This window comes from Myxine glutinosa, chromosome 1 (assembly GCF_964187855.1).
Source record: "Myxine glutinosa chromosome 1, kmMyxGlut1.1, whole genome shotgun sequence".
In the NCBI taxonomy this organism is placed as follows: domain Eukaryota; kingdom Metazoa; phylum Chordata; class Myxini; order Myxiniformes; family Myxinidae; genus Myxine; species Myxine glutinosa.
The window spans coordinates 192,605,329-192,628,953 of record NC_136261.1 but is presented as its reverse complement, the minus strand read 5'-3'; the positions used below and the strand labels follow the sequence as shown (position 1 = coordinate 192,628,953).

General features: G+C 43.8%; 1 protein-coding gene across 3 annotated transcripts in view; it reads left to right on the top strand.

Annotated features, from left to right (window-relative positions):
* Positions 1–22,329, top strand: part of PTPN23 (protein tyrosine phosphatase non-receptor type 23) — a 198,878-nt gene extending 176,549 nt beyond the window's left edge. For all 3 annotated transcript variants that reach the window (XM_078781746.1, XM_078781737.1, XM_078781750.1), the window contains exons 23-26: positions 6,834–6,938; positions 7,136–7,274; positions 9,455–9,589; positions 21,201–22,329. In XM_078781746.1, coding sequence (XP_078637872.1) covers positions 6,834–6,938; positions 7,136–7,274; positions 9,455–9,589; positions 21,201–21,824 — 1,003 coding nt within the window. In that variant the 3' untranslated portion in view covers positions 21,825–22,329. The remainder of the gene's footprint in view (positions 1–6,833; positions 6,939–7,135; positions 7,275–9,454; positions 9,590–21,200) is intronic.
* Positions 22,330–23,625: the final 1,296 nt, after the last annotated feature.

Genomic DNA, 23,625 nt, shown 5'->3' with positions numbered 1-23,625 from the left:
ATCAGAGCACGCTGTTCAGTATCCTGCGGTGTTGGGTTTTTGTGCATTTTGTGTAAAATTGTGAAGTTGTTTCAAGCCCTATGATGACGGGTAAACGTTCTGTGTCTTCTAAGGGTTCTGGCACTGAACCTAAGCGCCAGAGGAAGATGCTTAATATCGTAGAGAAGGTGAAACTCCTCGACATGTTAAAGGAAGGGAGAAGCTTTGCGGCTGTAGGCCGCCATTACGGGCTCAATGAATCTATGGTCCGGTACATTAAGAAGGACGAAAAGAATATAAGGGCGACGGCAACAGTGTCCTTTAACCAGACAGCGAAAAGGGTGGTAACTTCACGCAATAAGGCCATTGTAAGGATGGAGTCTGCATTGGCCCTTTGGATCAGTGACTGCAGGAAGAAGAATATCCCACTGGATACCAACGTTATCCGTGAGAAGGCCAGGCAGCTTTACGCCAAGTTTGCTGAAGGCGCTGGCGACGACGACCCCGAATCCGAACCATCGACCGCATCTCCCACCAAACCAACCAAATTCAATGCCAGCAAGGGCTGGTTTGAAAAATTTCAAAAACGATTTAAGCTAAAGAGCGTGGTCCTGCATGGAGAAGCTGCTTCTGCTGATAAAGCCGCCGCCGAGGGGTACGTGAACGAGACGTTCAGGACGATCATCGAGGAAGGGGGTTATAAGCCTGAACAAGTTTTTAATATGGATGAGACAGCCTTATTTTGGAAACGGATGTCGTCTCACACTTTCATCATGATCGAGGAAGCCAGAGCCCCTGGATTTAAGGCCCACAAAGATCGGGTGACTTTAGTAATGTGTGGGAATGCTGCGGCCTTTATGATAAAGCCTGGTCTTATTTATAAGTCCAAAAACCCAAGGGTCCTCAAAAACAAAAATAAGAACCTGCTGCCAGTGTATTGGATGCACAACCAGAAGTCCTGGATTACGAAACTCCTCACATCGGATTGGTTCCACCAGTGCTTCATTCCCGAGGTCAAGCTTTATCTCGCAGAAAAAGGACTCGAGTTCAAAGTGCTGTTGCTCATGGATAATGCAGGAGGTCACGCGCTCGACCTGTCGTATGATGGCGTACAAATAGAGTTCTTACCGCCAAACACCACATCGCTGATACAGCCCATGGATCAAGGTGTCATTCGCGCATTTAAGGCACTTTATACGCGAAACACCCTGCAGCACCTGGTCGAGGCTATGGACTCGGACGAAAACTTCTCGCTGAAGGCGTACTGGCGTGAGTACAGTACACCATTGCAACGTGTCTGCAAAATATTCAGATGGCCATAAAGGAGATGAAGACAGAAACTTTGAATGCCTGCTGGAAAAAATTGTGGCCAGAAGTAGTCCACGATTACGTGTACAAGGGTTTCTCTCCTGACGAAGTCCACCACACTGCAGTAGATAAGGCAGTGAAGCTGGCAAAATTACTAGGAGGAGATGGCTTCAACGATATGACTCCCGATGACGTTGAGGAGCTGCTCGAGACCCACTCAGATCCGTTAACGGACGAAGACCTGGCGGAGATGAAGAAGTCAGCAAGCGAGGAAGAAGAAGAGGAAGAAGAGGGTCCAGGGGATGAAGAAGAAGAAGGCCTATCACTGGAACGCCTCGCAACCCTAGTGAGAATGGCAAAATAACTTAAGGAAAGGGCTGAAGAATGGGACCCCCAGATGATTCGTTCGTTGAAGTTCAGAAATGTAATCGACGGAGGCATTGAAGTCTATAAAAACCTCCTCGCCCAGAAGAAAAGGCAGCGCCAGCAACTGCCCATCACTATGTTCCTCACCCGAAAAAAGAAAGAAGACACGCCTACGTCTTCAGCACGAAAATAAGTTCCGGACGACGACGAAGATACTGCACCACCTGACGAGGCGCCTGCTGAGGTGGCGCCTTCAGAAGAGCTGTAATGCTCTTCTTTGCTGTGCAGTACAGTAAAAACTATTATTGATATACTTACCCAGTATCTATTACAGTATTTTCAAATATACTGTACAGCTATATATACACGTACAAATATTTTTCTAATACGTAAGGATGGGTCTTAAAAGTGTGTTTGAGTGTAGAAAGGGTTTATAAGAGCGTGGGAAAGGTTTATAAGAGTATGGGGAGGGTTTTTAAAGGCTTAAAATATATTAAAATAATAAAATAAATATATGGTTTCTACTTCGCGGATTTTCACCTATCACGGGGGGTTCTGGAACGTAACCCCCGCGATAAACGAGGGATGACTGTATATATATATATATATATATATATATATATATATATATATATATATATACATACTAGCTTGGCTCGGCTCGCGCGTCGTTACTGAGGAACGGGCTTATTTTAGCTGAGGATAATGACTGTACCTGAGTTGCTGTGTTGTCATGATTTACACCAATCATAATACAAACAATTATTTTTCACAAATGTATTTGTTTTGCTTGTGATATTACATTTTTATAGGCAATTTAGGTTGAATGTTTTTTTTTTCAAGAAAGAACCCCTCAGCACATACATAGGGGAGGGGTAGGGGCAGACTGGAAATTTGGGACGATTACACCTCACCACCAAGTAATTCAAAACACCTCACCGCCAAGTAATTCAAAACACCTCACCGCCAAGTAATTCAAAACACCTCGCCACCAAGTAATCCAAAACACCTCACCACCAAGTAATTTAAAACACCTCACAGCCATAAAACATGTAATAAAAACACCTCACCACCACGAAATTAAAAACACCTCACCACCACAAAATTAAAAACACCTCACCACCCCGAAATTGAAAACGCATCACAGCCATAAAACACGTAATAAAACACCTCACAGCCATAAAACTCGTTATAAAAACACCTCATAGCCATAAAACAGTTAATAAAAACACCTCACAGCCACGAAATTAAAAACACCTCACCACCACGTCATTTATAAACACCTCACCACCAAGTAATTCAAAACACCTCACCACCAAGTAATTCAAAACACCTCACCACCAAGTAATTCAAAACACCTCGCCACCACGTAATTCAAAACACCTTATCACCAACTAATTCAAAATACCTCACCACCACATAATTAAAAACACCTCACCAATAGGTGAGGAATAGGTGAGGTGTTTTGAATTTGGGGGTGTAGCGGATCTCTACGTCGGATCTCCAAATGTTACGGATCTCTACGTCGGCCTTCCCCCTTAAGAAGGGGGGGATTAATCCCCTCGTCCGCGACTGACCGACGTGAGTCCTGGGGGTCCCAACGCTCCTTCCGGTCGGGAGCAGCCAGGGTATTTGGTCTACGAAAAGTCCCAAGGACCTGAGTGCCACTCCTGACCGTGAAGCAAGGGAGGGACTCCCGCTCGAACCCCGGTTTTAGATGGTCTAGTTGCCGAGCGGTTTTTAGCAACCCGAAGTTCAAGTCATTAGCATTCACTAACCCGATTCCGGAACGTTGGCCAAATCGTGCCACAGGTATTCAATTTGGAAAAGTCAAGGACGAAACGGATGTAAAGGAAAGAAGGCAGAGTAAGGAGGAACAAATATAATTTATTACTAACTAATTATGTACAAGTCAAAAGTAACCAAGGAGGAGGAGTGAGATTGGTGTCTGGGAGTGGCGTCAGGAAGGGCATCCGGCCATAAAAAATATTGCCTCAAACAGGGAACCATGATTGTCATGGGGCCCGCAAGGCTACCCCCCGCTCCAGCGGGGAAAATGGCCTTAAAACGATCATTCATTCATTCACCACCACGTCATTTAAAAACACCTCACCACCACGTCATTTAAAAACCCCTCACCACCACATAATTCAAAATACCTCACCACCACGTGATTCAAAACCACCACAACGTTATTAAAAACACTTCACAACCACGGAAACAAAAGTTTTATGGAGTCGTTAAGTGACAATACAGACACTGCCCAGAGGTGTAGAAATATAGATAAATGACTGTACCCGATTTGCCGTTTTGTCATGGTTTAAGCCAATCATAATTCAAACAATTATTTTGCACAAATGTATTTGTATTATACGTGATATCACATTTTATAAACAATTGAAGTTGAAAAAAAAAAATTCCCCCCCCAAAAAACAAAAATTGGAAACTTTTTCCAAAAAAATACCCTTAGGACATACCGACGGGAGAGATATGTGCATAACAGAAGTTTGGTACGATTTCACAAAAGTTTGAGAAAGTAGTTCAATGACAAGACAACACGACAGGACAACACAGGACAGGACAGACGCTGCACAGATATATATATATATCTCAACTTATCATTTTAGTTTTGTTTTATTGCCTATGGAAGGCCTGGACCTGAGCTTAGGTTGCCTCACTACTTGGATGCCAAATAATCAAAAGGGCCTCATCTGCAAAGATATTTATCAAATTCGGTGGTTTGCTCTTCGAGGTGACAGACGATGATTTGTCAAGGAACTGACTTTTCCTACTGAGACATTACTTGTCAATTTTTTTGTCGGACTCGTGGTTGCATACCTTTGTTAGTTTGCTGGCTGAAAGAGGGAAGTGCTTCTCCATTAAAGCATCAGCCAGAGCACGTGTGTGTGCAACAGATAAACAGACAGATCAAAATATGCTTGGTTGCATCACATGCTTCTTTCTTGACCCAAAAATATACTTGGACAAGAATATGGCTGGGCACAATTCCCAACAAAATTCCGATAGACATTGTGTGTGATCACATGTTTATGCGGTTTGAGTCAAAACATTGGGAGACTTTGTAGGAAATGTGTTTGTGGGCTTGGATTCTTTTGGATTTGATGGCCAAATATCTTGAACAATAAACGAACACACAAGGTTGCAAGTCTGGTCTCTCAAAAACTAAATTTCTTGCAAATGCTGGGTGGATGAGCAAATCTCAGGCACGTGAACAAGTAAGTACACCCCATGTAAAGTTTTGACTTTTTCAACATATTTCAACATACAGTTATTTGATCTTCATTTCAACAATATTGATAGATAAAGGTGATATAATATAACAAATATCATGAAACATTTACATTTTGTAGGCCATTGTATAATTTAAATAAACATAAATGCAAATTTCGCATGTGGAAAAAGTAAGTACACACCTACATTTTTTACTCCTTCAAATACCTAAAATTAGAATCAGGTGCACTCACTCAGGTGCAAATGATTAGAACATCGTTAGAGACGATCTTGGAGGAACCTGTCTTATTTAAACCTCAGACATTTCGTTTGGTTTGTTCTTTGTTGTTGAAGTGTGCGGCATCACCATGCCTAGATCAAAAGAGCTCTCTGAGGCCTTCAGAAAGAAGGTTGCAGATGCCTACGAGTTTGGAAAGGGATTTAAAAAGATCTCCAAACAATTTGAAATCGATCATTCGACTGTCCGGAAGATCATCTACAAGTGGAGAAGATTCCAAACAACTGCCAACTTGTTCAGGCCAGGCCTCCCCAGCAAGTTCAGCCCGAGAGCAGACCACAAGATGCTGAAAAGTCTCTAAGAACCCCAGAATGTCATCACGGGACCTACAGGTAGCTCTTGCCACTGTTGATGTCAAAGTGCACGAGTCTACCATTCGAAAGAGGCTGCACAAATTTGATCTACATGGGAGGAGTGCCAGGAGGAAACCTTTGCTGTCCTGAAAGAACATCAGGGCAAGACTAAAGTTTGCCAATGAACACCGAGGCAAAGACCAGCACTTCTGGAACAATGTGCTCTGGACAGATGAGTCAAAGTTAGAGCTATTTGGCCACAGTACCAGAAGACATGTTTGGCGAAAACCAAAGACAGCATTTGACCACAAGAACCTGATACCAACTGTACAGCATGGTGGTGGAAATATTATGGTTTGGGGGCAGCTTTGCTGCATCAGGCCTGGGCAGTTTACCATCATAGAATCCACGATGAATTCTTAATTGTACCAGAGAGTGCTTGAGGATAATGTGAGGCCATCTGTCGGAAAGTTGAAGCTCAACCGAAGGTGGACCTTGCAACATGACAATGACCCTAAACATACCAGTAAATCCACCAAGGAATAGCTGAAAAGAAAGAAATTGAGGGTTCTGGAATGGCCAAGTCAAAGCCTGGATCTAAATCCCATCGAGATGTTGTGGGGGGATTTGAAACGAAGCTGTGCATGCAATTGTGCATGATGTGCAACAATTTTTTGTTGACTAAATTCTTGCAAAGTCAATTTTTCATTGTGTTTTGTTCAATGAGATCACCTTCACCTATAGATACTGTTTAAATGAAAATCAAATATGATATATCCACATATGTTAAAAAGATTTAAAACAACATTTCATGGGGTGTTACTACTTTTTCCACATGCGAAATTTGCATTTATGTTTATTTAAATTATACAATGGACTACAAAATGTAAATGTTTCATGATATTTGTTATATTATATCACCTTTATCTTTCAATATTGTTGAAATAAAGATCAAATAGCTGTATGTTGAAATATGTTGAAAAAGTCAAAACTTTACATGGGGTGTACTTACTTTTTCACGTGACTGTATTTGGTTCAGTCGGAAACTGCCAGTAAGAGACCGACTTAAACTTGAGCAGTAAAGACTCGTATACGCACTCTAAACACCACAAAGCCATTGAATTGGTGTTTTCTGAACAAGTCTGAAAAGGCAGGACTGATCGGAGCAGGGGTGCAGTTGGGGTAGCATCAGATTGTTCCACATTGTGGAATATGTTGTTGAGGAAGGTTGTTTATTGGTTCGTATGAAGGTTTTAAATTGGAGGTAAAACTGTTAATTGTGCATTGTTAAAATGTGTTCCATGTGAACTTTTTTACAGGGGTGTCATTAACACTTTTATGTGTATGTTCTGTTTCAGTGGTCTACCAGAGAGTGTTGGCAGTCTGATGGAATTATTGAGTGAAGTTCGTACCCATTGCGCTCACCAACGGCCACTTCACACTCCCATTGTGGTGCACTGCAGGTGCAGTTTGCACTTTACTACAATCATGTCCTTCCACTCTGTGTGCCAGCTGAAATGTTCAGCATATGTGCAAATCACTGCTACTTCAGACCAATATTTGAGTATTTTGCTAAAATGATTGCAATTTTTAAGAGGAAGTTTCAACTTCGAATATTTTTACTCAATAGAATATTGCTGAATACCTGGTGTGTGTGCAGTTCTGGCGTTGGCCGCACAGGAGCATTCTGCCTGCTATACGTTGCCACTCGTGAAGTTGATGCTGGACAAGGTTTACCCGACCTCCCAACTCTTCTCCGCCGCATGCGAATGCAGCGGAAGTACATGCTACAAGAAAAGGTACCTGTTGCTTCACTTCCTTGTTTTTAACTAGAGGGTATAACGGTCTATATAGGACTGGTGATGGGATCGTATGGGATTTAATAGACTGGATGGTCCATAGAACAACAGCAACAATCTTGTGACTCATGGAATTAATGGAGACAACAAGAGCAGTACTCTGTAGCATGCATTCCTCTGCCAAGCTGAATAGATTGTTTTCTAACCCACTGATCGGCCAGATCTGGATCTGGACTGCAACCAAAATCTAATCGACTCGTTCTTATCAACTACCCACCTCCACCGTTTTCTCCGCCCCATTTTGAGATATCCTGCCACACCGTGTATAATTTTTGGCCCTGTCTGTCAATGGTGAAGAATCACTTAAAAAATATATTGTATGTGGATACGGTTCTTCACTAAAATCGAATTGATTCCTCCCTGTTACACACTCAACCTGCCCACCATGTTTCGTCCAAATTTGTCTAACTTTTTGAGATATCCTCCTCACAGACAGACAAGCACACAAACAGGGGTGAATACCTAACCCTCATCCACCTTCGGTTGTGGAGGTAATAACTGTGACTGTAACGTGACGGTTTGTCTTTTTAATACACTGCCCACCTTAATGCCTCACCATCGGGCATGAGGAGTACTTTAAGAAAAGTTTACTTTTGACTGCCGAACGGAATGAGAGATGGAAATGTAATTAAATGTAGATTCCGAAAGCAGAATTGAACGGCGTTGTTTATTGTCCCCCGTCGCACTGCGGAGCGAAAGGGGGACTATGGTTTTACCCTCTGTCCATGTGTGCGTCCCCTTGTGAGCGGAATATCTTGAAAAATAAATGAACGACTAACTTCGAATCCGGTGTGTGGGTATATCTAGGCATAAGGAAGAACGCTATTGAAAATTGGGTCACCACGTCAAAATCCAAGATGGCCACCGCCATGTATGTCTGAACCTTGAGCAGAATATCTTGAAAAATAAACGAACAACTAACTTCTAATCTGGTGTGTGGGTGTGTCTCCAACCCACTCGCAAATATTATCGACTCTTCCATGTTTTCTGCATCTTCCACTTTGTCAACTCACATCACTTCACCGACGGGGGACCTAGGCGTTACGCTTGTTATACCTATAAAGTTTGGCGATGAAGCGTGAAGCGGTGGAATAGCTCGAAACATGAACAGACAAAGGGATAGACAATGGTATTTTAATTGTACAAGATATGGAATTTTAGAACGTTATAGTGTTTAATTATTTTGTTTATACTGTTATATTGAGGAGGGATGCCACAAAGGCCTCAAGACAGCCTTATCTTTGATTTCTTCAAAACTTTTTGTTAGTAACCACTGAAATCTGGACAAATCGTAATCAAATCATCTTGTCGACACCATGCATCCTCTCCTGCCCCCCGACCCCCCTATTCCTCTCCCCACCTTGTTTGGCCAAGTCTCCCTCTATATTGGCCTTCTACTCTGCTCTTGGTGTTTTCCCCCTCTCTCTACGTTTCCTTTTGCATCCTGTTATGTCCAAATTCGTTCAATGTACGAGCTCTTCCATGAGCCTTTACTGTCTTAAAAAAAAAGAAAAAAACCTGCCTCCATTTGTGTACACAAAACTTGGCTACATGTGATCGTATGGAAATCTGCGATAATGGTAGGTCAAAAAATTGTGAAATAAAACATCATATTTGTTTTGATTTCTTTTGTTTTTTTTTCACACCCAAATGTGGCTTTTTTCACATTTTGTCAATGGCATCTTCGCTGCTTGCCTGGGAGGGTTTTCTCGAACATGTTGCTTTCTGAGTGTGTTCAACTGCCATTTTATTTTCTCATAATGTGAAATTTGTCCGGGCAAGTTGTTAATTTGCTGTCCTTGTGGGTATACACACATGTATCAGCCATGCAGGCACTCTATGCTCAACTGACTTTTACCAAATCGGAATTTATTTTCAGAATGTGTCTCACTCAAACACCCCCAAGAAAAGCGCACAAAGCTTTCATTTTGTTTGTCATCCCATAAAAGTGACTTTATTCTTGTCATTCCAGAAATTTGTTTTTATTTTTTTAATTATCCACGTCATTGTTTCTTTTGATGGTTCAAAATGATAAGATAAAGCTATATCAGAGGAAAGTTGAAGGGAAAAGCAGATTGGGTCGGCAGCTTACTCATGAACCCTATCTTGCTCCTTTCCAGTTACAGTTGCGGTTGTGTTATGAGGTACTCTGTGAGCATGTGGCGCATGTCCTGCAAGAGCACGGAGCACCCCCCGGGACTCGTGAACCTCCTCCTGGACGACTCGCGACCCCCTCTGCTGTTCCTCCCACAAAGGTAATAACATGTCGTTTTTCTCTTCCCCTCTGCCTTCCCATCTTCCATCTCTCTCTATTGAATTCAGGGGGTGGGGTGTGCATCTGTTTATCAGATGCCTCCATCTAAATATAAGAAAGTGATAATTATTAAAAAGTTGAAATAAAAAGACTATGTTTAGGTAGTAGGTTGTAGACAGCAACCGCTCAGGGTAGTACTACCGTTCTGATTTAGGAGCATTAAAGTGGTGCCTGGAACCACCTTGCACTCTGTGTCAGGATTGCTGGTCTTACTTCCTGCCCCACTCAAACGATAGCAACTGGGCTAGCTTTAATCCCTCTTTCTTGCAAACAAACATCATACACTTTTCTTCACTTTTATTTAAGGCCTGGCCTTGATGAGGACCTTGATGAGGATGAGGACTTGATGAGGTCTCCACCGACACCCACTCTATCCTGACAAACTGCATCACTGAAATAAAATCCTGGCTTCAAATCAACTTCCTCAAGCTTAACTGTGATAAATCTGAAATAATCATCATTGGCCCAAAAACGCTCACAAAATCCACCCATAACTTTGCCCTCAACATCGACGGTATCCCAGTATCCACCTCCCCTCACATCCGGAATCTTGGCGTCATCTTTGACCAAACCCTTTCCTTCGACAAATACACTAAACAGATCACAAAGTCAGCCTTCTTTCACCTGAAAAACATTGCCTGTCTCCGCTCATCCCTCTCCTCCACGGCTGCAGAAACCCTCATCCACGCCTTCATCACCTCCCGTCTGGACTACTGCAATAGCCTCCTCTATGGTTCACCCTCAAAAATCACCAATAAACTCCAATACATTCAGAACTCCGCTGCCCGTCTACTCACCCATTCCCGGACCCGTGACCACATCACCCCCGTCCTTTACAAGCTTCACTGGCTCCCCATCCCCCAGAGAATCCAGTACAAAATCCTCCTCTTGACATACAAAGCCCTCCATAACCTGGCCCCATCCTACCTGGCTGACCTCCTCTCCAGACACACTCCCACCTGCAACCTCCGCTCTGCTGGTACCAACCTCCTGACCCCCTCCATCCGGACCAAATTCAGATCCTGGGGGGACAGGGCCTTCTCCATCGCTGCTCCCACCCTCTGGAACTCACTACCTCACACCATCAGAGACTCCTCCTCACTCACCACATTCAAAACATCACGAAAGACCCACCTGTTCAACACTGCATTCAACATTCAACCCACAGCATTTAACCCCTGACTATCTCTTCTCCTCCCTCCTTTTGCTTTAAATATTTCCCTATTGATTCTTGTCTTTTTGCAATTGTTGTTTTCATGTATTGTTATGCATTATGTTTTCCACTCTGTCAAAGCGCCTTTGGGCTTCTGGAAAAGCGCTATACAAAATAAATGAATTATTATTATTATTATTATTATTATTATATAGTCAGAGACTGGAACCTTCAACATAAAAATAACAATTAACCAAAAAGTAGCCCCAAGTGGGCTAACGGTCATTTCTTGAGATTTTAGTTCAGACCTCAGCTGATTTTGGGGGACCTCTCTGTGAGGCCCTCTGATACGATATCGAAGAATCTCAGACTGAGCAATCCGACGGACCACTTAGTAGAAGGGCTGTATCGGGTTTCAGATTAATCGGTTGGTAAATAAGGGACGAGTAGGGATTCAAAGTTTCGGGGGATAACACCCCCTCGCTGGGAGTCCCCATGATCTGAAATCAAAAAGTCGCAGCCCGAGCGATTGTGGGGGCTACTGTCGTATATTCATATGTCAAGTTTCAGAACAATCAGCGAGGTGACAAGTGAGGTGACCAGAAATACCACAGAGTTCCCCCTCCATCCCCTCCCTTACCTCAAACGGCTACACAGCTGACTCCGCTCGTGAAAAAGCTGAATGCCTCGACTTGCTTAACAGAAACTTTCCTCCTTCAAGATGTCTCTGATTCCTTAATATCTCTTCCTGGTTACTCCCTCCTCCGGTATGATAGACCTGAGCCTCGTCCTGCTGGTGGGGCTGCTATCTTTATCAAAAACTCTCTTCCTCACTCTCCTTGCACTGCCCTCTCTCCACCCCACCCCCAGGAGTACCTCTGGCTACGGCTTCCTCTTCGCTCCCACCTTTTGTTCATATGTGTTCTGTACCGTCCTCCAAACAGTGATGACTCCATTTACATTTCGCTGTCTGACAACAACATGGACCAACTTCTATCAACTCATCCAAACTCTCTCTTCCTCATATGTGGTGACTTCAACTGTCATCATGCCAGCTGGCTGGGTGTGGGTTCCTCTCTCACCAGCCATGGCACCTCAGCAAAGGACTTCTGCGACTCATTGGGACTGACTCAATCTGTCAATTTCCCGACCCGGATCTCAGTCAATGGAGTATCCTCTCTTCTAGACTTGGTTATGACAAATTTCCCTGCAAATGTCTGCTGCTTTTCTTCTGCTCCAATCGGTTCTTCTGATCATGTGCTTGTTAAAGTGGACATCTCTCTGGCCATTCTCAGAGAGCCTCCTCAGCGCCGACAAGTCTCGCATTTCACTCAGGCTGACTGGCACGGTCTGCAAGCACCCATCAATCATCTGGACTGGTCGCCCATCTCTACTGCTTCTGACATCAATTCTTCCTGGGAATTCTTCCAAAGCAAACTGCTCTCTCTCATGCACAGATTTATCCCATCTCGTCTTCAGTTGTCTTACCCTTCCTCCCATCCATGGTACACTGAATCTTGTGGTGAGGCAGTTGCCCTGAAACAACTTGCCTTTGCCTCTTGGAAGGCAAATCCAACTGAAGGCAATCTCAGTTCCTTCCACCTAGCTCGGAACAAGTGTGTGTCTACCCTCAGGAGTGCCAGGAAGCACTATCTCTCCACACTCAAGAATGAACTCTCAAACCTGTCTCCTTCCTCCAAATCCTGGTGGCGTCTGGTCAAATCCGTTTCTGGTGTTTGTTCCCCCTCCATCCCCCCCCCCCTTACCTCAAATGGCTACACAGTTGACACATCATGTGACAAGGCCGAATGCCTCAACTCTGTGTTTGCCTCCAAATCTTGTGTCCCAAACCCATCCCTCTCTGTACCCCACCGTACCCAATCGTACCCAGCTGCTCCTGGACTCTGTGTCCTTTCCTCCTGAGAAGGTGGAGAAGTTTCTGTCAACCGTCGACTCTGATTCTGCAACTGGACCTGATGGCATCAGCCCACCGGTCCTAAAATCCTGCTCTGCCGCTCTTTCACTCCCTCTCTGTTCTCTTCACCCTCTCTTTTGCTCAAGGTCTTCTGCCATCAGCTTGGAAAATAGGCAACATCACCGCTTTTCACAAAAAGGTGCAAAAACAGATCCTTGCAACTGCAGACCAATCAGCCTTCTCCCAATTATCAGCAAAGTCATGGAATCCATCATTGCTTCGGATATCAAATCTTTCCTCTTCTCCAATGGCTTGATCTCTGACCATCAATTTGGTTTCAGACCAGGTCACTCTACTCTGGACATGCTGCTTCTGCTGTCTCAACAGTGGATGGAGGTCCTCAATGCCAAACAGGAAATTATAGCTGTCTCCCTTGACATATCACGTGCCTTCGATACGGTCTGGCACCCCGCTCTGCTCACCAAACTCTCCTCCTATGGTATTCAGGGAAATCTCCACGCATGGTTTGCGGACTTCCTCTCTCGTCGTAGTCAACGTGTGGCCCTGAATGGGTTTCTCTCATCTCCTCTTCCTGTTCAGGCTGGAGTTCCCCAAGGTAGTGTTCTGGGCCCTGTGCTTTTTCTGGTCTTCATCAATGATCTCTCTGACTCTCTTGAAAATCCTCTCTACCTCTTTGCTGATGACTCCACTCTCTGCCGCTCCATACCTCATTCCTCAGATCGGCAGTCTGCAGCCTCCTCACTCTCTGCAGACAAGGACAAAATCAGACTGGTCAAACAAGTGGAACATGTCTTTCAATCCTGACAAATCCCACACTCTCCCTATGCCTCTCCGAAAAGACCGACTGGACAACCCTCACATCTACTTTCTCAACAATCCTCTCCAAGAAGTTCTGTCACTCAAGATTTTGGGTCTCACTATCTGCCATGATCTTTCCTGGGAAAACCACATTTCCAATCTGGCCTCCAAAGCCAGTCGTGCGAAGTCCTTCCTTGGCACACCTGAGGTCCTCACCACATACAAGGCTTTCATCTGCAGCTCAATGGAATACTGTTCTCCCCTCACACCTAGCTCAGCTTCACGCTGTTGAAACCAAAGCTTTCAGAATCATTAGAATCTCCCGCGATGAAGCTAACTCTGAGGGCCTTTCACTTACTCACCGCAGGCAGGTTGGTGGTCTTTCTGTCTTCTACTGACTCCTCTCCGGCCTTGCTCCCCCAGCTCTCTCTGGGCTCTGTCCCCCAAATATTCTTACAGGTGGCACAAGATCTGCCTGCAACCCTCTTTTGGTTAAACTGCCAAAATCAAGACTCTCTGCTCACCTTCACTCCTTCATTCCTCTTTTCTCCCACCTCTGGAACAAACTTCCTCACTCTCTTAAATCCCACTCCTCTCTCCAGGTCTTTAAAACAGCTGTTCACCACCATCTCTTATCTTCCTCTATCCAAAACCGTGATCTTTTCTACCCCCGCTAATTTCACCCCAGATCCACTTTTCTGAAATACCGACTTCTTTCCTGGAAGTCCTATTAATGTCCATTTGTTGTTTTGTTTTTTTACCTCTTCCCCCCCCCCCCTCCCTTCCCACGCCTCCTCCCCCCAAGCGCTCTGCCTCTCACAGATCTCCCGATGTCCCTGCTCTCAAATGTTGTGTTTGTTTGCTTCCCCTTCTCTCCCCATCTTGTCTACCGCTACCCTTATTATATGTTTTGTGTGTCTGTTTGATATTTTGTGTGATAAATGTTAGCTCTTTCATGAGCCTCGATCCTGTATACAAAAAGAAAAAGAAAAAAGTTAACGGATGGGTGGACATACAGACTGAAATCCAGACATCACGACATTTTATCAGTTCATCTCTGTGAAATGAGATGAGATGAGATGACCTGCAAATACATGGTAATTGTCATGTATAACAGGACTATAGTTATGATAGTTTTCACATTACATTGGGCTCCTGCCAAATGAAATAACCCCCAATTTGAATTCTGCGATTTCAAATTGGGGGTTGCTAGACGACTACTCATTAATTCTAACACAACCAATTGTGCAAACATTTCTCATTTGAATAGGCCCGAGTTCTTTTTTATTACCTCAATATATCCCTCCTAATTACACTGATTACCAATTAAAACTCACCCATTTGCTTGTGCTACTTCACTGTATGTTTGAATATATTCTGAATATATTCTGTTTGAATATTCGATGAAATGAAAATCTAACATTGTTTACCTGCAATGTATGATACTGATGGACTTGATTGTGATTGAGATCACATGGTTGTGGAGGATGGTGATGGATTGACATCTTCACAGGGCACAGGCAAGATGGGCATGTGAGACTACACCTCAATCTGGGTCAAAGGACAGGAAGTTTTGAGCACTGTTTGAATACAGCTTCATACAGACTTGGCATTTAATATGGAATCTTTTTTTTGTGGGGGTGAACTTACTTTTCAAGATGACTTAGAACCAAAAGTTCATTGGAATTATGTTGACATTATTCTAGATTTTGTTAATGTGACCTTTAAAATAAACAAAAACCACATTTGACATTTTGAAGCAAATAAATTGATCCTTGAAAGTGATGAAAACTGATATCGAACTCAACTCACGGACAGTACTGTGTTAAACTTCTGTGCATTTTCCAGAAGTATCTCTTTATTTTGCACATTAGCCAATTTTTTTTTCAACAAAATCAAAAGCTAAATTATGACTGGGATTACGGACAGTAAAATTACAGTTCAGTACTTCGTGTAACCCCCACGAGCATTCAGGAGAGCACGTACACGTCGAGGCATGCTGTTCATGAGATTTGCCAAGGTTTGGACAGGAATCGCTTGCCATGCAGTGACAATAGCCTGCTGCAATTCATGCACAGAGGCAGGCTGCTGGTCCAAGTTGTCGATTTGACGCGTTAATTCTGCCCACAAGTTCTCTATCGGATTCATATCCGGGGACATGGCAGGCCACTCCATATGCTCGACACCACGGTCAGCAAGAAAGTGTTGGATCATGCGAGCATGATGAGGCCGTGCATTGTCATCTTGGAAGACAAAGTTTCCTCGAAAGGCTGCACGAGCAAATGGAAGCAATGTTTCTTCCAGAATGGCCCTGTACTTGAACTGGTTCAGGTTTCCATTCAGAACAACCAGGTCAGTTTTTCCCCCTGCATGAAAAGCAGCCCAAACGGTCACCCCACCACCTCCAGCTTGGACTCTTGGCACTATACAATCTTCGTTGTGGGCTTCATGCACTTGTCTGCGCACTCGGACGTGGCCATCTTGACGATAGACCAGAAATCTAGACTCGTCACTGAAGGTCACGTGATTCCAGTTTCCTGGCTGCCATTGACGGTGCTCGCTGGCCCACTGCAATCGGCGCTGGCTGTGTTGTCTGGTCAGGCGTGGCTTTCTCAGGGGACGCCTGGCACGATAGCCTGCTTGAACCAGTCGTTGGTTGACTAGCCTTCTGGATACAGGCACATTTGTCAGTTGCTGCCACTCAGCCCTCAGCCCTAAGCCGATTAGCTGACTTGGTACGGCCATTGCAGACTAACCGGTGCAACTGGCGATCATCTCTCCTTGTGGTTCTGCGTGGACATCCTGGCCTCGGTATTGGAGTAGGGACACCCCTCTGAGCATTTCGTTTCAGGATCTTTGACACCTGACCTTGAGTGAAGCCATACTTCCGAGCAATAGCACGCTGTTTCATGCCAGAATTTCGTAAAGCCACTACTCCATGACAAACAGCATTGTCACGTTGACGGACCATCTCCAGAGGAAGCGGAAATAACCTTTGTAGACGTGCAGCAGTTGTTTTCCACTAATACAGAACGCAACAACCCTTATATACCCGATTGTGAAGCCAATCGTCAAATGTACCTGTCCTTACATTTTGTCACGCCACCTGTGATATAATCCTGTTATTGACTTCTTGCTGCGAAAGACAATCAGTGACATGGTTCTTTCAACAAAGACATCACCGAAGCATAAAAGAAACTCACCAGATTGATATACTGAGTTCAGAAAGTAAACCCAAGTCAAGAAAAAAATATAATCCATATTAAATGCCAAGTCTGTGTATGACATGGAATTCAAGAAAATCGTCAAAACTTACTGTAGCTGAGTTTTCTGAACCGACTTCGTTGTGTGTGTGTGTGTGTGTGTGTGTGTGTGTGTGTGTGTGTGTGTGTGTGTGTGTGTGTGTGTGTGTGTGTGTGTGTGTGTGTGTGTGTGTGTGTGTGTGTGTGTGTGTGTGTGTGTGTGTGTGTGTCAGTCACCTATTTTAGTCAAATTGACGACTTTATGATGAGGAAAACTGACAGCCTGTTACTGATGCCAAAGTAATTGCAGGAGAGGAGTGTATTTCTGACCATAAGCTCCTTGTCCGTGCTCTCTCTTTACAAAGATGTTTTGCAAGGAAGAAGGCCTTCCTTCATACCTTAAATGAAAATGTCGGGGCTAAGAGAGTTTGAAGCAAAGCAGGAATTTCTTGAGAATATTACTCAATAAATCGAACGTAACGAAAAGGCAGCAGCTGGTGTCATTAGTATATGGACGTTGATGAAGGACACTTGTCAATGTAGCTAAGATATGTGGTTGGACAAAAGTTTCTACATAAAGTGAGGAGACATGGTGTTGGGATATGGAAGTCGGTATTGCCATCATGAAGAAAAGGAAGCTCTGAAGGCATGGATGAAGGGTGGAGATAAATAAGATTATTTTCAGGCAAAGGAAGCAGTCTATACAGCAAATAAATTGGTGCAGAAGGAAAGATTTGGTGACCTCGACAGCAAGGAGCCTAGGGACCAGATTTTCAAAATTGCCGAACAGATGATTCATGAAAATCAAGATGTTGGTGGCCAATGTGTTGGAGACCAGAAAAGGGAACTTGTTTTAAGATGTTGACATTCGAAATACTTGGAGTGAAGAATAAGAATGTCATAAAGGAACACTTCAAGAACCTTTTGAATGAATAATTTGACTGGGATAAGGATGGCCTAGTCGGTGCTGAACCACTACCTGATCCATTTCCTCAGATAGGTTTTGAGATGGTCAAGGAAGCTATTGGAAAGATGAAGATGGGAAAGGCTGCAGGTTCCTCAGGTCTTGCAGCAAAAGTGGTGAAATGAATGAATGAATGAAAGAACAAGCAAACAAATCTCGTTAATTCGGTTTCACATATTTTTGTCTCTGGACAGCACAATTTCAAATTGGTAAGAGCCCGCTGTGCATCATATCTTAATGGTGAAATTAAAATAGTGTTGTTTACACACACAGCAGTTTTTATTAGTATCCAACCTAACGTCGAACAAGTCGGAGCATTTAATACGCCACAGCCATTCCATGGCATGTCTATAGATTACAGTAGATCTGCATGCCGACTCTCACACGTTGACAAAGAATAATTGACGGATTACAATGTCCTTTAGTGAACGGACGAGCCCAAGTATTACATGAAACTACACTATTCTTTGTGCTTTTGCCTTAATTTGGTGATTGATTTGATTAAATTATTTAAATTACTTCCACGTGATTTGCAAAAAGGAATTTGTGCACGTCAGCTATTTCCCATTTGCTGTCGAACTTGTTTGAGATTAGATATTTTATGAAACAAAATGGTTCCAGTGGACAGTAGCATGTGTACCAGGTGTGTTATTCATTGTGGGATTGGAGTGAGAGAATGGGTTCCACCAGTACAAAACCCCAACTAGAACGGCACTCGGTAGAGAGCATTCCTCCGCCAGGCTGAACAGTTTATGTTTTCTATCCACTGATAGGCCAGATCTGGATCTCGTCCTGAACCAAAATTTTATCAGCTTGTTCTTGTCACCTAACCAACTCATCCCCCATGTTTAGTAATAACTCGTGCATAACTTTTTTGAATATCATGTTATATATCACTTTTCGCCCGATCTCCCAATGGTGAAGAATCACTGAAAAATTAAATAATTATCGTATCCGAATCCATATTCAGATCACCAAAATCGAATCGATTCAGTCTTGTCACACACCCAATCGGTCCAAGTTTCGTCCAAATATGATGTCATTAACTTTGAGATATCGTGCCATGTATCAGTTTTAGCCCTATCACTCAATGGTGAAGAATCGCTTTAAAAATTATCTGATCTGGATCCGGATTCGAATCTTCACCAAAATTGAATCAATTCTTCCTTGTCGCACACACAACCTGTCCAACAAGTTTCGTTCAAATCCGTCCATAACTTTTTGAGATATTCTGCTATGTATAGTTTTTGGCCCTATCTCCAGTGGTGAAGAATCACTTTAAAAATTCTACTAGCCGTATCCGAATCCGGATCTTCACCAAAATCTAATCATTTCGTCCTCGTCACATACACTACCAATCCACCAAATTTTGTCTGAATATGTCTACAACTTTTTGAGATATCTTGTTCACAAACAAACAAAGAGACAGACAGACAGACGGGTGAAAAGATAATCTCCATCCACCTTCGGTGTCGGAGGTAATAAAGACCAGCGCACATCTTCTGGGCTGAGGTGATGATGCCAAAACATTTTAGGATGCATTTACCAAGCTGAAACAATAACTTCTGTGTCTGCATTAATTTTTTTACGGCGCAGCCCAAAGGGCAAAGCTGCCTAGAATAGCATTTGTCCGTCTGTGTATGTATGTACGTAGTGTGTTCAAAAAGTATCCGACCTTTATTTTTCGTGCGTAAAAAAGAAGAAGCTAGGGAGGCGTTGATTGGTGCACGTATGTAGGCGATCCTATTGCACATGCGTGAATTTTTTCCCACCTGCAGAAGCTGTCATTCGACGGCAGACCGCCGATGAGTGAGGACATGTAAGTGAGCGCCGTCGGATTTTCGTTTTTGACAAAATGACGGAAAAACTTGAACAACGCTACTGCATCAAATTTTGTGTTTTTTGGCCTCGGGGATGTTGGATGCTTCCATTGTGATGACTGCAACTTGGTTTCTGGGTCGTACCCATAAACCCAGGACTCATCGCCAGTGATTACTGTGTTGAGGAAGCTGGGATCGCTGTTCACAGTCTCCAGCATGTCCTGTGCGATCTCCAAACGGAGTTGCTTCTGCTCAATCGTTAGCAGCTTTGGTACGAACTTCGCTGAGATTCTCCTGAAGCCCAAATCCTCCTTCATAATGGAATGAACGGTGTTGAATCTTGCGGATCGTTTCCACTTGGGAATCGCCAAGCTTTACACAAAATTTGATGCAGTAGCGTTGTTCAGGTTTTGCCGTCATTTTGTCAAAAACGAAAAATCCGACGGCGCTCACTTACATGTCCTCACTCATCGGCGGTCTGCCGTCGAATGACAGCTTCTGCAGGTGGGAAAAAATTCACGCGTGCGCATTAGGATCGCCTACATACGTGCACCAACCAACGCCTCCCTAGCTTCTTCTTTTTTTACGCACGAAAAATAAAGGTCGGATACTTTTTGAACACAGTAGTGTGTGTGTGTGTGTGTGTGTGTGTGTGTGTGTGTGTGTGTGTGTGTGTGTGTGTGTGTGTGTGTGTGTGTGTGTGTGTGTGTGTGTGTGTGTGTGTGTGTGTGTGTGTGTGTGTGTGTGTGTGTGTGTGTGTGTGGTGTGTATGTCCCCTTGAACGTATACCAATCAGCTGAGAATCTCGTCACATGACAGGGTGATGTGATTCCATCTGATGTCATTACGGCAGTACGGCAGCTGACTCTCCACACTCCGCCATTTTGATTCCAATTTAGTTCATGCCGAACATATCGTCGAACCTGTGTATATCACAATTGCCATGCTCTGCCTTTACGTTTTCCATTCAGTGTGAAACACAAACAAACCGATTGCTAAAATGACCATCAAATATCGAAAGCATCGGCGTTATGTCTCTTCCAAGAATAACGGTGCATACCCAACCCATGTGGGGTATAATCTCGATTACAGTCGATCTTCCCTCAGTTCTGAAGGTAAAACTTACCTCATGGATGTTGGGATTCCTCCAAATTTCTTTGTTTAATGCTATAAACAGCATTAGCGACTGTTTAAAAAGTTAATCATGTGTGTTTGTGGTTTATAATATATTACAAGCCCGGCTACGCCGCTGTTAGACTTTCGGTCTTGTTTTTTAACAACTCATTTGCATCGATTATTGCTTAATGTGATCATAAACATTTTAAATTTATTTCTTAGCTTTCCATAGTTGAAACTAAATAGAACCACCGTTAGAGGCCATTTTTCCCCGCAGAGCAGGTTGGCCTTTTTTGGGAACCGTGTTCCCCTTTTTGAAGCAATGTTTTATGGCCGGATGCCCTTTCTGCCAACAACCCTGTTTAGTCGCCTCTTGTGACACGCATGGAATTACCAGTGAACTGGTACTCAATTTGCCGACCTCGGAAGGATGACAGGCACAGTTGAAACTAAATATCGTATCCAAATGCTTCTATGTTTGAAACTTTCCATAATCAAGTTGCTGTCGTTACTCTATCTACAGGGGCACAGCTGGCAGGACTTGCAGGACATTGTATTGGGTGGTGACCTCTCCTTCAGCTCCATTAAAGCAACAGTCGCTCGTTTGAGTGTGAAGACTCCATCTGCCTCTTTGCCGAGTGACAACGTGTCCCAGGCTGCAAAGTTGAAGCCTCCTTCCACAGACGACGATTGTTTCTCGACCGAAAATGTTGGAGATGCTGACTTTGAGGAACTACCATCTTTACCTGATCCACAGGACACCAAACTGGCATTGGTTACACTTGATGAACCCAAGAGAAGTGAAATTGTTTTGTCATCGTCTAACGGCACGAGTGTACCTGATGCAAATCCTACACCCTCACCAGACTTTGCACCGCAAATGACCGGAGAAGCTTCGACGTCGAATGAGCAAAATGCATCCTTGCCTCCGGGATCCTCCGATCATAAAAGCCCCAGACCACAGGAAGGCCCTCTCGGGTTGGATCTTCTGGCTTCACTTACTCCTGAGACATTTACGCTGGGTGGTGGTCGATCTAAAATCACAAAACAAAGCTTTTTGCAGCCCCAACCTCATGGTTTAGCAACCCATCCTGATAATGATGACCCTCTCAGTGACTTGGATCCTCTGTGGAGTCAACACAAGTGAGCGTTTGACTCGTTCGCCACGAGTCACGTGATTTTGATGTATTGGGCACCATCTGGCACGTTTGGGACATTTTCTTTATATTATTTTTTATTTAACCTTTCAATATCTGCTGACTATTCCCATTTCTCACTATATTATTATTGTGTTGATGTTATTTGCAACTCATCATTTTCCTTGATTTTCAAGACGTAGCGTGTATCGTCTTGTATCTTGAAAAGTTGGTTTTGTTTCCAAGCAAAATGTACATTCCCTTTCGTGTGAAAAATGGACCTTTATTGTCTGTCGACAAGATAAATCGTTTTCATCTTGTATGGTTTGCTGCTCTGGGGAACAAATGTAGCACTGGTAAGTACCTCGATTGTCAGCATTGGCTTGTTTGAAGGATCTCCTTCCCCTTCCCTCGGTGTCTTGGGATTTGAACACTCGTATTATTTTCCTCCTCCCAGGAATGACGATTTTCTTGAATTCCGTGTCATATATGTGAAATAAAAGCGAGGAAATGGTACGTTCTGACTATTTTTGCTTAGTTGTTAAAATAGTGAACGTAATAAGAGTTCGTATTGTTGCCGTTTTGGGAAACCACTGAGAAATAATGGCAACCACCACACAGGTCCCTTGGAATAGTTATTTCATAGCAGACCATTATCTTAGCCCCTTCCCCTTTGGGATAGTATGTTTTTTATGCGTTGGGGAAAGGAAAGACAGGCCCTCCACTCATAAAGGGATAATATACCAGGCAGATCGACAAAGATTGAATCCACAGAATGATTTAAATTCTTGAAGGACAGAAGACAGACCAAAGACCAATGGGATATGCACCAATCAGGACCTGAGTCCCTTCGAGAGAGCTAGTAGGGGCAGAATTAAGGGCTCCATCAATCTGGAGCCAGGACACCCTCAAACACGCCCTCCCCCACCCCTACTCCTCCGCCAGAGCCCTGACAAAAGGCCTTGCCACACGTGTTCTCTCTCTCTCTCTCTCTCTCTCTCTCTCTCTCTCTCTGTCGCCACCTGTTGGCTGTCGGTGCGTTGGGTGCGGTGTCATGGCGTCTGCTCGTGTTTTGGCATTGTAGCTCCGTGCTCGTGATTTGTATCTTTACCCTCCCCTCACCTCTTCTCACCTTTGTGCCGTCTTTTGTGTATCACCCTTCCACGTTATCATCCCTCCCCCCCCTCTTGAGAGTGAGAAAGTGAGAGAGCACATGTCGTGAGACCGGTAAAGGTTCCCCCTTAGGGCGGTTCCCTCTGGGTTTTTTTCGCTTCGTGTTGTTACAAATCATAATACTTTTTACGTTTCTTTTTTCGTAAATATTTTTTATTTTTCGCTAGTTTACTAGAGCTTTTTGGCTTCATTAACCCTTTATACATTTATCCTTTGTTTAAACGTGGAAACGATGGCGGATAGCTCTCGTTACACGTCCCTTGAAGCGCTAACCCAGAAGCATGGGTTAGTTTGTTCACAGCCGTCGGGATACGACGTCGAGGCCATTATCCTTGCCGTTGGAGAGATGATCGGTTTGGATAATGTAAAAGCGGCTTCTCGCATGAATAAACGCGTGGTAATCTTTGTTTCCACAGTGCCCATGGTTGCTCAAATAGTCGAGCACGGGCTTTTTTTTGCTCCCGACGTGTTTGTTCAGGTTTGTCCACTCGACACGCCGGCAGTTTGGGTTTCTCTCTCTAACGCTCCTCCGTTCCTTAAGAACAAAGACCTGGTTGCTGAACTAAACAAACTTCGTTCTGTCGTCTCTTCAGTTACTATGGTTCCTGTACGAGGGAAAAATAACCGTTTAAAAGACGT